A 16,513-nucleotide genomic window follows, 5' to 3' on the forward strand; every position below is an offset into this window, starting at 1 on the left:
GTCCCCTCTCTCAAAAAACTGGTTTCCCTTCTCTTTGCTTGGCTGAGTTTCTCTGTTTTGGGGCCAGAATTGTGCCCCATTTCCTCTTTTCTTTCACCGGTGTGTTTGGGGCCTCCTTTGGGAGGGTTCAGAAGGGCTCCTGAGTGGCCTGGAGGTTCTGTGGCATCCTGGCCCCTGCCTCCAAAAGCCAAAGCTGGTTGGTTCATAAGCTGACCCCCACAGGACCTCCTGGGGGGACCGGGCCTGAGCAGAAGAGGATTTACAAATCCTGAAGGGGGGGGCTGCCTGCCAGCCTGTCTTTAGTGAGAAGGAAGAGAGGGGTGAAGGCCTGTGCAGACAGACATGCCAGGTCGCTGGGAGGCAGGAGAAGCCCACCTGAAAAGTCCAGTCACATCACCTCCTCCATGAAGGCTTCTGAGATTCCCCTGGTCAGATTTCTATAAGAGCCCGATCCACAGCTGTACCCCCAGATTCAGGCTCAGGCAGGGCAGAGTGGAGTTGGGAGGGACCGTCCACTCCACAGATGAGAAAACAGAAGCACAGAGAAGGGAACTGGACATGGCTGCATCACACAGGCTGGTGATAACGGAGCAGGGGTTCAAACAGTACTTTTAGTTTCTGGTACAAAATGATTTCCCTTAAAAAAGGAGTCATCTGTGGCCAATATATCACATTCCGTAATCAGAGAAGTGCTGTTTAGGTGCAGTTATTTTTCTCTTATTATTATTATTATTTTTTATTTTTGGTCGCACTGGGCAGCTTGTGGGATCTTAGTTCCCCGACCAGGGATCGAACATGGGCCCCCTGTAGTGGAAGCGCAGAGTTCTAACCACTGGACCACCGGGAAGTCCCAATTTTTTTGTCTCTCTTTTGAAAATCTGATTTCGATCTGATTTGGGCAGAAGTTCCCCAGTTTACCACAGACCCCATCACTCCCTATGGCATTATACCTGGTCAAATTCACACAATTCTGCTGCCCAGCTGGCTCCTGGCTTTCACTCAGCATTCATTCAACATATATCTATTGAGCACCTAATAGGTGCCAGGTGCTGTTCCAGGTACTGGGAAGACCCGGAAGTGACCAAGATGGAAGACAAGCACCCCCCACCCCCCAATAGCTCTTGGGTTCCAGTGGCATTTGGTTCACAGCCCCTGCCTTCTTCTACATCCGTTAGCATCCCCAGTTTGGTCTGGCTTCACCACCATCGGGGGTATAAGAGGTTAAGGTGGGATAGAATCATGGAAAAACCCTAAACTTGTCTTCCATTCCAGGGTTAATGACTCAGACCGTACACTTCTGTAAGGTTCTTACTTTATCCTCAGTTCCCTTCCTTATAACTTGGGACTGTACTCTTCACCCTACTTACCCTCCTAGGGTTGTGTAAAAGTATATGGGTCGTTGTAGACAGCAGTGGGCTCTAAACAGGGCATGATGGTGACCTTGAGGGACGCTGAGCTTCTCACCTGTTCAGGAAGTAGTTCTGCTCTGAGGCAGGGCACTGGCCTACTGGCTTCAAGCCTCTCTCCATTCAGGGAAGGGTGAGAATTTCTAGGGGAGTCGAGGGCACCCCCTGGCACCCACCACCCGATTGTGATAAGAACAACCAGGTGCCTCTTTTTCACCTCCATCTGGGGCCAGCAGCCTGAGGAAGCGGTGAGAGGAAGCAAGGGAGGGTAGAGGGCGAGGGGAGACTCCTCGGTTGGGGAAATCCAGCCACCTGTATTGGGGGCTCAAGCCCAGGCTGTCCTCAGAACCCAGTCCTTGCCCCTCGGTGGAAGCTCCTCGTACCTTCCAAGCTGTCAACAAAGCCAGCATCTTCCTTCTGTAGAAAGAGTCTGACCTACAGCATGAAGAACCAAGGTCAGCCCCAGGGAGGGGCTTCCTGGTACAAGGGGTGTGGCTGAGGCTCAGGACGGAAGCTTCTGGAAGCAGGGGGTGCGCCCCAGCACGGCTTTGGTGGAGTCTGTCCTGGAGTTAGGTGGAATGGAGGCATAGCTCAAGAAGGTTTGCTGTGCGTTGCTTGGAAAGAGTCGTCATGATTTCACGTTTCCAGCTCTTCTCAAGGAAATAGACTTGGAGGTGCAAACTCTCCTGGGTGCAGTTATTTGCCACATGGGCTTTCACCAAGATCATTTCAGCGCTGATGCTCACAGGTGTGTGGCAGTACTTAATGGTAATGGAAACATTGGCTGGAACCTCTCCTTCCCCACGTTTCCCCAACCTGGAGGAATACATGATCAAAATTTTTATTTCGTACACCGATGTAAAATCGAGGGAACGGCAACCTTGGATTAATTGAACACTAGAGACTATCAGTGATGGAGAACCTCAAGCACTTTTCAAGGAGTAGCTCCTTAATTCTTGCAACACTGGGTAATATGTATCTCTATACCCTTACCATGTGCCAGCTACCATACAAGTACTATTATCCCCATTTTATAGGCTGTAGAAACAGAGACACAGAGAAGTTAAGTAAGTTGCCCAGGATTGCACAGCATATGGGGCAGAGCCAGGACTCAAATCCAGGCAGCCTGGGCCCAGAGTCCAAATTCAGAACCACCATGCTCTAAGCTCCTGGCCTACCCTGAGAGGTGGGGACTATGATTACCCCCAACACAGAGAAGGGGAAACCAACCAAATTGCTCCAGCACTCACGAGCATCAGCAAGAATGTCTTTTATAGGGCTTCCCTGGTGGCACAGTGGTTGAGAGTCCGCCTGCCGATGCAGGGGACGCGGGTTCGTGCCCCGGTCCGGGAGGATCCCACATGCCGCGGAGCGGCTGGGCCCGTGAGCCATGGCCACCGAGCCTGTGCGTCTGGAGCCTGTGCTCCGCAATGGGAGAGGCCACAACAGTGAGAGGCCCGCGTACCGCAAAAAAAAAAAAATGTCTTTTATAACTGCCCTGAACACATTCAGGATTCAACAAACAGTGACAGCCTGAAACTTTTGTGTCTGTAGCATTCTTGGCCAAGAACAATTAATCCTCACACTTCCACAGAGGTAAGCGGGGTGGGGGTCTGATCCTTCGTGATTCCCGGCCGGAAGGGGTCTGGGATGTGAAGCCAGGGCATCTCCACACCTGGGCTGCAGCTCTGAGGCTGTGTGAGCCTCTAGGTCGGGGTGTGGCAGACAGACAGGCCCTGAATGCTGGCTGTCGTCTGACAGGCCCATGGACTGTTAGGGCTGGAAGGGACCTTGGTGACCATTGAGTGATGAGATTAGTCAGCCTGGCCGGGATGCCAGGCTCTTAACCTGGACAGCCTCTGGCCTCCTTTGATCAGCAGAGCAACATGGCCTGAGGCTCCCTTGCTCCAGTTCCCCGCCTCTCAATTAAAAACCGACCACAAGTATGTGCTCCTTTGTTTTGAGAGTCTGTGCTTCAGGGAAGGAGGAATTTCATGTTGGATCCTCTGGAAGTTGAATTTTCTGCCTTCCAGGTTTGCATGCTCTGTCGAGCTGTGGTTAACCAACCTGGAGCTTCTGATTCCACTAACCTGTAGAGTGTCCCCCGGGGGCAGCTCAGGAGGAAGGGCGGCATGAGACCCACCAGCTGGTGACCTCGAGCAAGTCGCAGAGGCTCTCAGAGCCTCCCTCCCTTCCCTGACCCCTGGGTGGGTGAGCCTGAGGACTCACTGAGCTAAAGGCGAGAGGCTGCTTTGTAAACTATAAAACGGAAGACCCTTGTGATCAGTGCTTGCTCGTAGAAAGGACCGGTTTATCTTAGCGCAGCTCCTTAGCCTCCAAAGGCTGTCATCTTTCCCTTCCCTGTTGACCACAGTACAGATGCCTGGATCATTTAATGCAACAGATCTTCCCTGAGCCCATAGTGAGGTGCTCCGTGGTGCTCGGTATTGGGAGGTCCACCCCAAGAGAAGGAAAAAAGCAAGGTCTATCCGTGACCCTGTGTCCTGAGAGCCAGAGTCAGGGAAAGACAGAATGCCCCAGAGAATGCAGTTTCCAGCAGGAGGGTTTCTGTTCACTTTTGCTCTTAACATACACACAGAGAAGGGACATTTGGGATGAATTTTCACAAGGTAGACACACCTGTGTAACCACTACCTGGCTCAAGAAACAGCATGGAACTCCCCCGGGGCCCCTTCCCAGTCTCTACCACCCCCCTCTCTGACTTCTAGCACCACAGGTTGGTTTTGCCTATTTCTGAACGCTCAATGAATGGAGTCACCCAGGCCTGCTTTCGCTCAGTGAGAAAGAAATGTGTGTGAGACGCATCCTGCTGCTGTCAGTGGCTGTAGCTGGTTACTTCTCGCTGACGTACGTGGACTCCCACGCTCGATCGCACCCGATCTGTCTGATGGTGCGCCTTGGGGTCGTTGCCAGTTTTTGGTGCACTGTGAATGTTCCAATCCGTGTCTCTGGGTGAGCTTATGTGTACTTTCTTTGAGGTATAGACCTGGGTGGAATAACTAGGTTGTAAGGTGTGGCTGGGTTAGCTGTAGTAGATGCCGGCAGGAAGGATTTAAGTAAGTAGTTAAGCAGCACTTCCAGACCCTGAAGACTGTGGTCGACTAGCTCATGCCCGCAGAGGAGGGGGCCGTGAAGGCTCTGGAGAACAAGAGGAAGAGGCTGGATTAGGCATCCCTTGGAGGCTGGGGGGCAGTCCTTGGCCCCTTTCCATCTGGTTTTGGTCCCGTCTCCTTGGTCTGTCTGGGGTTTCCAGTCTGTACTCCCAAGGAGGTGTCCAGGGCCACTTGGGAGAGATGGGTAGGGGGGCTTTAAGCTTCATTTCCCTGCATCAACCACAGCTCCCTGTGTCCTCTGTTTCACATAGGGGTTCTGAGAATGACTTCATGTGCTTTTTTTTTTTTTAAAGCTTTCGCTGTTTCAATATTTGAAAATCCACCGCTGTGAGGTCCCTTCCAGCTGGGAAGTTCTATTTTGGGAGCTGGAGGTGGGTGTGGGAAGGGTTAAGCATTATTCAGCCAAAGAGCAGGGTTGGGCCTCAGTGACCTTTTAAAGTTCTTATAGCTCGGCTTGCAATGCGGGCGATCTCAGAACGTTCTATAAAAATAGCGCTCAAACAAAACAACTTCTGAAGCCTAAAGGATGTGGAAGAGAGGCTCGATGTGGAGGAACGTTTAGGTGGCTGACAACAGGAGTCTTGAGGACTCTCTCCTTCAAGCACCCCTCTCCATTTTTTTCCCTTCCTTTTTAACTCTCCATCAGCTGTTCCTGGTAGCTGTCACTTGGGATTGTTTGGGTTCAGAACGGTTCTCATTTTCGCCCAGGAGCGGGTGACGCAGGTGGCCTGTACGTCTCTCCCAAGGGTGGTGGCCTTCCCTCCTCCAACACCAGCCCTAGTTTGGACCTGTAGTTTCGCTTGGTGAGGGAGGCCGGGCCGTTCCCGGCCCCAGAGAGGAACGTCTCTGCCTTGGCATGCAGCTCTGAGTCAACAGGCCTGATAAACGGCCCACTTCCCAGGGCCAGCAAGGAACAAAGCCCTGACTGCTGCTGCGGGATCCGTCTGCCCCCCTCCTCCCGAAACAGCTGTTTATTCTTTTGACAGGAGTTGGAACGGAGCACCTTCCTTTCCTCCCAGCCCGGCCTCCTTCTGCAGAACGGAGCTCAATAGAACTTTGTTGTTTTGCCTTTTACTCTGGGGGGAGAGAAGCAGACGATGAGGTACGTGACATGTTGAAATGATTTACCTCTGCCTTGTCGGGGTCACTGGGGGTTTTGTGAGCCAGCTGCGGCGTGCATGCCCCTGGGGGAGGAACCCCGCTCTCCCCCTAACTGCTTGCTGGTCCCCTCGGTAGTTCTAGAAGAAGACAGAGTCCTCCTCTCCCCGGCGTCGGATCAAGCGGGTGCTGGTGGGATGCTGGTCCAGTCCCTGTTAGTTTGCTGCCCCTGGCAGGACCTCACAGGGCGTGGCTGCAGCCTGGGGTTTTCTGTGCAGGACTCAAAGTGCCATTGCAGGGGCAGGAGGGCGAGTCTTGGGGCCCAGGACCTGCGTTGCGGGTGGATGCAGAGCTCTCTCAGGGCAGCGCCGACCCTTCATTTACCTCCCCTTCTTTCTCTTGGAAAAACTCTTGCACACTGATTTCTGGGCCAGGCAGCAAGGAAAAGCTGGCTGGATCCAGGCTTCAGATTTCCTGAAGGGGATTCAAGAAAGGGCACTACAAGACGTCCCTCCGAGAACAGGTTGTTCCGTCTGTGATGGCTGGAGCGACAGCTAGTTGTATATTTAGTCTGAAGCTTGTCTCTTGTTTTCCTCCGTCTGTGTTTACTCTGACCCTTGTAATGAAAAACATAACTGGAAACAGCCCTCCATGCACTTTTTTTCCCCCACAAATTATAACATGTTTCTCCCAACAGGGAGCATTTCCCCGTAATGCCCACCAATTTAGAGAGGTTTTAGGATAAAGCAGCATTCTCCCTCCTCACCCTCAGCACCACCCCCTGCCAAAGCTGGGCCTGGGAGGCACAGGGTCTGCCTTTCAAACACACCACCCACCTGTGGGTGAGCCCAGTGCTCTATCTCAGCCTTTGCCAAAGCTCAGTTTCCTCAGCTAAAAGCCGCTGCGCTGACCAGGATGAGGGATGAACAGGATGGAGTGAGTGCGGAAGGCTCCCACACCAGGCACACAAGAGGCACCTGGAAATGGCAGAGGAGTTGAGCCAGTGCTCACCAGCTGGTCCAAGGAGAAGCTAGCCCCTCAGTGAGTCTAGCCTGTGATTAGCTGGCTTTGGGTCAATTGCTAAGTGGTAATCATGAAAGGCAAAATGAGAGGATGTTGCAGAGAGACATGGGTGGTTAGTCCATGGGTAAGCCTGCATGTTTACTGAGAACAAAAGAGTTAAAAGGGTGGACACTAGAGGCCAGCTCTCTGGACCTGAATCCTGGCTCCACCACTTTATGCTGTGTGGCATTGGGCAAGTCACTTAACCTTTCTGAGCCTCCATTTTCATATGTGTAAAATGAGCATGATACTAGAATGCCTTCACAGGGTCGTTGTGAGGCTTACCTGAGAGATTACTGGTAAAGCATCTAGCCTGGGGCCTGGCCTGGTTCAGTTGGGGGGCATCCAAGTGTTGCAGGGCCAGAAGCGTATTCAATTTCCAGGGTCCGCTTTAAGAAAAAGAATGCAGAGTTGCAAGTATAATATTAGTGTGGAAGTGAATGCAGTCGTCCCTCGGTATCCACAGGAGATTGGTTCCAGGATCTCACAGATACCAGAATCTGAAGATGCCCAAGTCCCTTACATAAACGGCATAGTATTTGCATATAACCTACACACATCCTCCTGTTCACTTTAAGTCACCTGGAGATCACTTACAATACCGAGTATGATGTAAATGCTATGTAAATAGTTGCATGTACGCAGCAAATTCAAGTTTTGCTTTTTGGAACTTTCTGGAATTTTTTGTTTTTCAACATTTTCGATCCGTGGTTAGTTGAATCCGTGGATGTGAAACCCATGGTTATGGAAAACTATTTAGAATGTGAGGAGACATCCCAACAAATAACAAAAATTGACAAATACTCGACATAGGACAAAATCCAGAAAACATCCTAATAAAATGTGAAAGTAATAGAAAATGATCAGTATTGCTCAGCTGTCTGATGCCCCTGTCATACTTTGGCTGTGTACTCCTGGGCTGCCTCTCTGCTGATTTTGTAGTATCATTTTTAACAGAGACAAAGACCAATCCGTTTTGCCTCTAGCATGGTTAGTCAGTGGTTGCTTTTTATAGCTGCGAGTTTAGAAGTTTCTTTCAGCTTTACAACTTGTTATCGGTGATGCCACGGCTGCGAATCTTCTGGTACTTTCCTGCTCAGGTGGCGCCAGCCAGATCTCTGAAGAACTCAGCTCTTCGATCCTGGATGGCGGGAGGGGGGTGTGGGTACCAGGTGGCTGTGAGGTCTGGATCCCTGGGACCCCTGAGCAGGGAGCAGAGTAGCAGCTAGTTCAGCTCCTTCTCTTGTGGGTCAAAGTGGGGGGCTCCTGGGAGCTCAGCAAGGCCTAGCTGGGGCAGGTTGTTCCTGGGACCCAGGTAGGTCTGCAGGGAGTGGGGTCAGTATTCAGGCCCCACCTGCAGCCCTGGGACAGGCACCCAGGCTGGAGTGATTCCCCCAGGCAGGAGCAGTGCCTCGCCTCGGGGCAGCGTTTGGGCTTTCCCCACTCTCCACCCCAGTGGGAGAGCAGGCCCAGTCTTGCCGGGGGTCCTGACTCAGAGGTTTCATAAACTTCTGGATCAGTTGGCCTGTGGGCTCAACATGAGTTGCTTGGCCGTCCTCTCTCTTGATCATCACTTCCAGGAATCTGCGGGCCATTGCAGCAAGACGAGCTCCATGTGGCTGAGTGAACTTGTCCTCATAAAATGAGACTTCCAGCCCTGTGGCTGATTTCTCATCCAGGTCCTAGGTCCATCAGGAAAGCCTGAGGACTTGTTTCAAGGCTGGGGAGACTGAGGCCAGAGGAACCCGTGACCCTGGTTCCCAAAGCCGCTCTGTGTGGGGGCTGGCGTGACGTTTGAGCCGCCGCTTCCTTCACTGCCCATGGTGAGCCACGGGGGCAAAGGCCATGCACAGCGGCACCCCGAGCTGGGGGCGGTGGGGAGCCGAGCTGACCGTCACAGCAGTCACCGCGTGGCGTGGAGGGCTCTCGCTTGACTCTTCTGTGTGGTGCTGCCCTGGAGGGCCAAGTCTCCTCTCAGAGGGAACCACAGCTCTGCCCTCAGAGCCACGCATTTCTGAATCTCTCCCCTGAGAAAGCATCATCCTTGTTTCCACTGCCATTGGTGGAGCAGTTACTGACCACCAGTCACAATGTGCTGTGCAAACATGTCTCCTTTTGTCCTTTCAAGAACCCCAGAGGAGGGTGTTTGAAGCTCCATTTTTGTCTATGTAAATAGAGGCTCAGAGCCAGAGAACTTGCCCCGGGTGGTGCATATAGGGCTGCACGTTCTTAGCGGAGTTTTGTGCAGGGTGACTAATACCCAGTCAGCTCCTGAGCCCTCTCCCCACCCCCTTAGCTGCTTTGTTTTGTTTGCAACACTTGTGGGTTCCAGGGGCAGGGGGAAGGATCACGGGGAGAGAGGAAGATTCTTCAGCCTGCAGGAAGGTTTGGTTTCCTCTGCCGCTGCTGTTGCCATTCTCTCCCAAGATAATGGCTTTTCCAGGGCTTCTGAGTGCTGTGATTCAGCTGAGATGCTCACCTTTTCCCGACATGGGATGGAGAAAACAAGGGCCACGAGAATTCCTTTCAGAGAGGAATTCTATCTGGAAGGAATACCTTGACTTAGATCAGTTGGGGTGAAACTAGGAGATTCTCTGAAGTCGTGGGTGTGTGTATCATTCTGTGTGGAAGAATTAATTTATGGGCCACATGGAAATGTCTGACACTCCAGGCAAACAGAAGTGGAAGAGGAGGCGGGGGGAGGGGGCGAGGACGGCGGAGAAACGACAGGCTTACAGTGTGACCCTGCCTTGCGAAATGCACCCAGGTTTTTAGCAAGGAGTGGGGACGGTTTCCTGTGGAAACCGTTGCAGGGACTGAGTTCTGGGAGTGGCCCAGGAGCAGCCTGTGCCAGTGGTGGGATGGATTCAGAGGGAAATCGCAAACACCATGACAAGAGGGCCTGGGAGATGCTGGGAGGGCTCAGGTGGAACTGCGCCTGGCTGGGCTCACATGATCCTCTGAGGGGTGGGGTCCAGGTGACTCAGCTAGTTACACTCTCCCATATAAGGCAGGGTGCTAGTACTCTGTAGGTCCTAATTCTGTGCTCAACCCCTTAAATGGGATATTTGGAAGCAACCCCAACTTTCCTACTTGGTGGGTCAGAGAGTCAACCACGAATCTTCAGAATGACACAGTTTTGAAAATTCTGAGAGACAAACACATCAGCGAAGGGCTTTTAGGCCCCATTGGCTGCCAAATGCCTCATTTTATCCAGAGAGAAAAATTAAAATGTTTTAAAAGACCCGCTGGCCACCCTGCCAACCCTTCTGTCCCCAGACACTGGGGTTCCAGATTCCAGGAAGCGTGTATACACCCATTTCCAGTGCTTTGCTAAAGGATGTGAGATCGGCTCATTTGCACAGCTTCCAACTGTAAGTTTCCAACAAGAGTGATACCTGGCCGCAGCAAAAGTAAGCAGATTCACGTCATTTATAGAGTCCAGAAAGAAATGGGCTTCTAGAGTTGCCTCTGAGGCTAATTTCTGAAATTAAAAAATCAAACAGCTGCATTTGGAGAGGGGATTAGGGGGTGTGTCTGATTTTATATCAGGCTCTCCCTGATGTAAGCGTCCATGTTCTCTACCATGAGAGCTTGTGCGTTTCTCTATTTAATGTTTCTTACACCAGGAGAAAATTTGCGTTTGATCCTCAGCAGGTGGGGTTGATAAAGCTTCGGATGGCCTGGGCTTGATCAAAGAAAATCAAAGTCGCCTGGCATTGCCAAGGGGCTCTTAATCAGGCTGCAGCACAGAACAGCTGGATAAACCTTTCGAGTCCCGAATCTGCATCAGTTTGCACTTTATTGTTTAACATGTTCTTATTCCAAAACCCTTATTCTTTTCTCTCAAATATGCTCTGAGCTCTTGCTAACTACCAGGCACTGTGCTGTCTTCACTGGATCCTCCCAACAGCCTGTTTTATGGATACCACTAGTAAGAACTAGCTTTTTTTTTTTTTTTTTTTGCGGTACACGGGCCTCTCACTGTTGTGGCCTCTCCCGTTGCGGAGCACAGGCTCCGGACGCACAGGCTCAACGGCCATGGCTCACGGGCCCAGCCGCTCTGCGGCATGTGAGATCCTCCCGGACCAGGGCACGAACCCGTGTCCCCTGCATCGGGAGGCAGACTCCCAACCACTGCGCCACCAGGGAAGCCCGAACTAGCCTTTTTTGAGCATTTATATGGTGCCAGGCACGATGCTAAATATTTTATGGATGCCAACTCTTACAGTCATCACCATTTTTAACCCCATTTTAGAGACGAGGAAACCCACCTAAACGTGATCCATTACAGGTCCACCATCCCTTTTCTGAATCCCTAGGGCCAGATATGTCGGAATTCAGAACTTTTTAGATGCCGGGTATTTATCATATTATGTAATGCACCCGTGCAGCAGGAGCAAGCACGTAACAAAATACATCAATATTTATGCAAAGAAACATTTAAACAGTCTCACTAAGTGGGATAACGTTTATAAATAGCCTCATGTCCGTTAGGGCCTGATGCCAATTGAATTATAAACAGGCTTTTGGTTCTCAGAGCTTGGAGTTGGGTGAGGGTCTGAAAAGATGCTTACATGTTCGGAGTTACCCATTTTCATGTGTCTCAAATCCCCGCCTCATTCCCAAGCTCCTGTGTTCTATCACCATCCACACTTCTCTGGGGCTGAAGACAGTGGCAGAGAGAGATGGCCACAGTCTCAGTCCAGATCTGTTTGCTTCCACACCCAGGCCTTTCCTTGCACTCAGTGCTAATGCTGTTGACATAGAAATCAAGTGGCTTCTTCCAGCAGCGGGGCCGAGTTGCATGCAGCCCTCTGCATTTTGTAACTTTGCTGTGGGCCCCGGGCTGTCTGTGCAAGCTCACGAGGTATTCACAGGGAAGAAGCTTGAGACCGAGGTTTCCCTGTGGCCCAGAAGGCTCATCTTCTCACGGTCTCTGGAACACCACCGATCACAGTTGTATCTGAAAGCTGGAGGTTGAGTTATGACCTTGAGTTCAGCCCTGGCTTTTCCATTTCCAAACAGAATGCACCTTCTAAGCAAGAAGGAATAGAGGGCTTCCCTGGTGGCACAGTGGTTGAGAGTCCGCCTGCCGATGCAGGGGACATGGGTTCGTGCCCCGGTCCGGGAAGGTCCCACATGCCGCAGAGCAGCTGGGCCTGTGAGCCATGGCCACTGAGCTTGCGCGTCTGGAGCCTGTGCTCCGCAGTGGGAGGGGCCACAGTGGTGAGAGGCCTGCGTACCACAGAAAAAAAAAAAAAAAAAAAAAGAAGGAATAGAGTGTCATGGCTGATCCCATACCTTTTCTTCTTTAACTGGATTTAATAATAAAGGTGATGGAGCATGTGAGATCCAAGCCGGGAATCATCTCAGAACGCTCTTTGAAAAGAATTGGAGAATAACCTGTCCCCTGAAAGGACACATCTCAGTGCCATTCTCATTTTATCTCATGCACTCACCAGACATTTATTGACAGCCCCGTCTGCTGTCTGTGGGGCACTGGGGATTCAGGGTTGAATAAGAAGACATCCTTCCTGGGACTTGCCTGGCAGTCCAGTGTTTAAGATTCCATGCTTCCAGTGCAGGGGACATGGGTTCCATCCCTGGTCAGGGAACTAAGATCCCACATGCCACGTGGTGTGGCCAAAAAAAAAAAAAGAAGAAGACGTCCTTTCGGCCCTCAGGAAGCTCAAACGAATGATTAGGGGAGACAGCCAAAAATGTGGACGTTACCACATGAGCCGCCTCCCAAGGTGATGTGTACAGCAACGTAAATAAAGTGATGAGGGAGCTGGAGGAGAGAAAGGGGGCTTCGCTGGTGGTCAGGGGTGGAGGTGGGAAATGGCTTCCCCAAGGCGATGACATTGGCTCCCACGTGTCCACTCTTGTGTTTTCTCCACCTCCTGGTCCTCTCCTTCTCGCCCCCTCTTCTATCCTACCTCTAAGTGTTGGCATCTTCAAGCTTCAGCCCAGGGCCCTCCTTCCTTTTTTTCTCTCTACATTCTCTCCTTGGTAATCGAATTCATTCCCTTCACGTTAAATACTGTCCTGGGTCCGTGGACAGCTCCTCCAACTGCACAGCCTGCCCACATCTCTCCCATGAACTTCAGGCTTGGAAGTCCACTTGCCTACTCGTCTCCATTCAGGTGTTCACACACTCCTCGAAATACACACATCCAAAAGGCAATTCATGGTCATTATCCTTCAAGCCTGTTCCTCCTCCAACCCATTTGAGGAAATGCTACAACCCACCTGCTTAAGCAGAAACCTTGTTTCTTCCCTCATCCCTGATGACTAAATTACCAGCCAAATCCTATCAGTTCTGTCTCCAAAGTATATTTTGAATGAAGCCACCCTTTGAGGCAGGCCACCTCCTCTCTGTGACCATTAAAATAGTCTGCCCTTGTCCTTTTATCCATTCTGCATACCCAGCGCCCAGATGGGTCTCTCTGAACGAAGTTGGATGAAGTGATTCTTCAGCTTCAGATGCTTTGGTGGGTCCCCACCCACTTTCCATGCCTTTCCAGGCTCTGACTGCCCCTGCCCACCCTCTGACTGCCTCCTACCACCACCCCTCCCATGTTCCAGCCGCTCAGGTGGGACAACTTCGCTATTTTCTTCTTGTCCAGGTTTTTTGCTTTTGTTTTATTCCAAACACAAGAAGCTTTTTCTCGGTCAGCCTGGTATAGATGCTGTTTCCGAAATATTCTCACCCTTTCTCGTGGCACTTTTCATCCTTTTCCATCCTATCTTCATCCCGTGGGAAGCTTTAAAATCACCTCCCCAGTGAGGGCTTCCCCGACTACCCAAATTGAGGTACTTCCCAAACCATTATTCCATACCCATCACCCCTTCTTCCCCCTTCAATCACAATTTCATGCGGCAATCAGGAAGTAGTTATATACCTACTGTGTGTCGATTGTGTGGGTGTGGAGAAGAAAAGCTGGCTGGGAAGTGGTTGAGTCTAGATTGTAAAGGACCAGGGAGTTTTCCCCTCTGAGGATGGGCATATAGGCAGTATATCAAGGGCAGCAGAGCTCAGGAATGGATGGTTCCCCAAAATCACATGCCAGGAGGTGGGGCGATCTGAGTCAGAGGCAGCTGGCGTCCATGGGAAACATTAGCTAGACCCTCACTCTAGAAAAATGGTACAGATGAACTTACTTGTAAAGCAGAAATAGAGTTACAGATGTAGGGAATAAACTTATGGTTACCAAGGGGGGAAGGGGGGATGGGATGAAGTGGGAGATTGGGATTGACATATATACACTACTATGTATAAAATAGATAACTAATGAGACCCTACTATATAGCACAGGGAACTCTACTCAATGCTCTGTGGTGACCTAAATGGGAAGGAAATCCAAAAAAGAGAGGATATATGTACACATATAACTGGTTCCCTTTGCTGTACAGCAGAAACTAACACATCATTGTAAAGCAACTATACTACAATAAAAATAAGTAAATAAATAAACAAACAACCCCCCACTCTCCCACGTCCATGGTGAACCTTGTGATCAATCAGGGTACTTTCCCTCTGAGCCTCGAAGTGGCCTTAGCGTCCTTCCCAACCCAAGCAGCCCCGTCAATTCATTGAATTGGCTAATTTGCCATCACAGGCCTATGCAGTTTAAGGTAGAACATGCTCCTTAGCTCTCGTTAAATATTCATCAACTTTTCATTTTAGAAAGGATATGGGTAGAAGCATTTCTTAAAAACCATATCCCATTCTCAACATTTAATCTATTTTTCCCCCTCTTCTTTTCTTTTCCCAGGAGAAAATAATGAATGTCAAAGGAAAAGTGATTCTGTCAATGCTGGTTGTCTCAACTGTAATTGTTGTGTTTTGGGAATATATCAACAGGTAATTATGAAACACGATAAAGTGATGTTAATGAAAGTCTCCTCTAATCTCCAGGTATCAGTCAAGTCAGCAGGTTGAATTAAAATTAGGATTAACTGACACCGTAAAGAAGGGATTCCATCCTTCCTGTATCCCTGAGCCCTAGACTGTCTTTTAAATCATTAGATCTTTTTTTTTCTTTTTTAAAAGATTTATTTATTTTATTTTTGGCTGCGTTGGGTCTTCGTTGCTGTGCACAGGCTTTCTCTAGTTGCGGCGAGCAGGGGCTACTCTTCATTGTGGTGCGCGGGCTTCTCATTGCGGTGGCTTCTCTTGTTGAGGAGCATGGGCTCTAGGCGCGCGGGCTTCAGCAGTTGTGGCACGTGAGCTTAGTTGCTATGCAGTATGTGGGATCTTCCCCGACCAGGGCTTGAACCCATGTCCCCTACATTGGCAGGCGGATTCCTAACCGCTGTGCCACCAGGGAAGCCCAGAATTATTAGATCTTCATGCACCTTCTACGTAATTAATTATCTTCCTTCCGCCATGTTCCTAATGTCTTGATTTTTATACCTTTGCGGTTCTGGGTAGGCTAGAGCCAGAAACAGTAAGGTCATATTAAGACCAAAATGTCATATTAAATTATTTATATGACCAGATATGGAAATTACCTTAAGAAATTTCAGACAGGAATTCCATGAGAAATCCACCCTGATTTTTGCAGTCCTAAAATATTTGCTAAGTTTAAAGGAACAACTCAAGGTTGTTGACTTTGGTGCAAAATACACTCTGAATTGCTGGTGATTCATTTGTGCCTGGCAAAACTTTGGGGTATTTTGTCTTTCTTTTAACCCTGGAAAGCAAGATGAATTAAATATTGCTGAGTTTTCAAGTTCATCAGTGGATTCACCCCAAATATTTGAGCTGCTTCTGTGTTTTTGGAAACTACCAATGCCTCGGAGATTCCAGCTGCAGAAGCCTCTGACAGAAAGGAGTCTCCGCAAGTGGCTACAAAAATGCATGATGGTTTTGACTTAAGAGGCGTTGGTACAGCTCAGCCTTTCTTTCAAAAAGGCCACCTTAGGGCTTCCCTGGTGGCACAGTGGTTGAGAATCTGCCTGCCAGTGCAGGGACATGGGTTCGGGCCCTGGTCTAGGAATAGCCCACATGCCGTGGAACAACTAAGGGCATGAGCCACAACTCCTGAGCCTGTGCGTCTGGAGCTTGTGCTCTGAGACAAGAGAAGCCGTGACAGTGAGAGGCCCACACACCGCAATGAAGAGTGGCCCTCGCTCGCCACAACTAGAGAAAGCCCTCGCACAGAAACGAAGACCCAACACAGTCAAAAATAAAATAAATTAAAAAAAAAAAAAAAAGGCCACCTTCCAATTCTGGGCCAGGAGAGCTGTCTCGTCACCATTGTTGTTTTTTTGTTGTTTTTGTTGTTTTTTTGCGGTACGCAGGCCTCTCACTGTTGTGGCCTCTCCCGTTGCGGAGCACAGGCTCCGGACGCGCAGGCTCAGCGGCCATGGCCCACGGGCCCAGCCACTCCATGGCATGTGGGATCTTCCCGGACCAGGGCACAAACCCGTGTTCCCTGCATCGGCAGGCGGACTCTCAACTACTGTGCCACCCGGGAAGCCCACCACTGATATTTTCATGGTGAAGTGTCTTAGAAGCCTCCCAAGTTCAAGATGATGGCCTGGATGAACATTAGAATGTCTCTTTCAATTATTAACTTCTAAGATTTGATGAGCCAGCAGGACAATCTTGGCCGCTTATAAAGGAACTGCACTTTCAGGTACATCAGTAGAAGGAGGATTCTCTGGACTCCAGAGCTATTATTCCCTGGGGTGCTGCATAGATCTCACCGCTTCTGGAGTGTTATCCTGTTTCATTCTGAACAACTCATTTTAAGAAAAACAAGACAAGCTAGAGAGTGACCCTGTTGAAGTGGTCTATAA

The 16,513-nt window shown here is 50.2% G+C and overlaps 1 protein-coding gene across 12 annotated transcripts in view; it reads left to right on the top strand.

The window, feature by feature from the left end:
• Positions 1–16,513, top strand: part of GGTA1 (glycoprotein alpha-galactosyltransferase 1 (inactive)) — a 65,319-nt gene that overhangs the window by 28,252 nt on the left and 20,554 nt on the right. For 4 of the 12 annotated variants that reach the window (XM_060154455.1, XM_060154464.1, XM_060154463.1 and 1 more), the window contains one exon: positions 14,482–14,570. In XM_060154455.1, the coding sequence (XP_060010438.1) occupies positions 14,491–14,570 (80 nt within the window). In that variant the 5' untranslated portion in view covers positions 14,482–14,490. Of the gene's footprint in view, positions 1–5,085; positions 5,103–5,126; positions 5,643–13,165; positions 13,300–14,481; positions 14,571–16,513 lie in introns of those variants that run through there. The other 8 variants (XM_060154453.1, XM_060154460.1, XM_060154457.1 and 5 more) reach the window with 7 other exon arrangements.

This window comes from Lagenorhynchus albirostris, chromosome 7, assembly GCF_949774975.1.
Source record: "Lagenorhynchus albirostris chromosome 7, mLagAlb1.1, whole genome shotgun sequence".
Classification (NCBI taxonomy): domain Eukaryota; kingdom Metazoa; phylum Chordata; class Mammalia; order Artiodactyla; family Delphinidae; genus Lagenorhynchus; species Lagenorhynchus albirostris.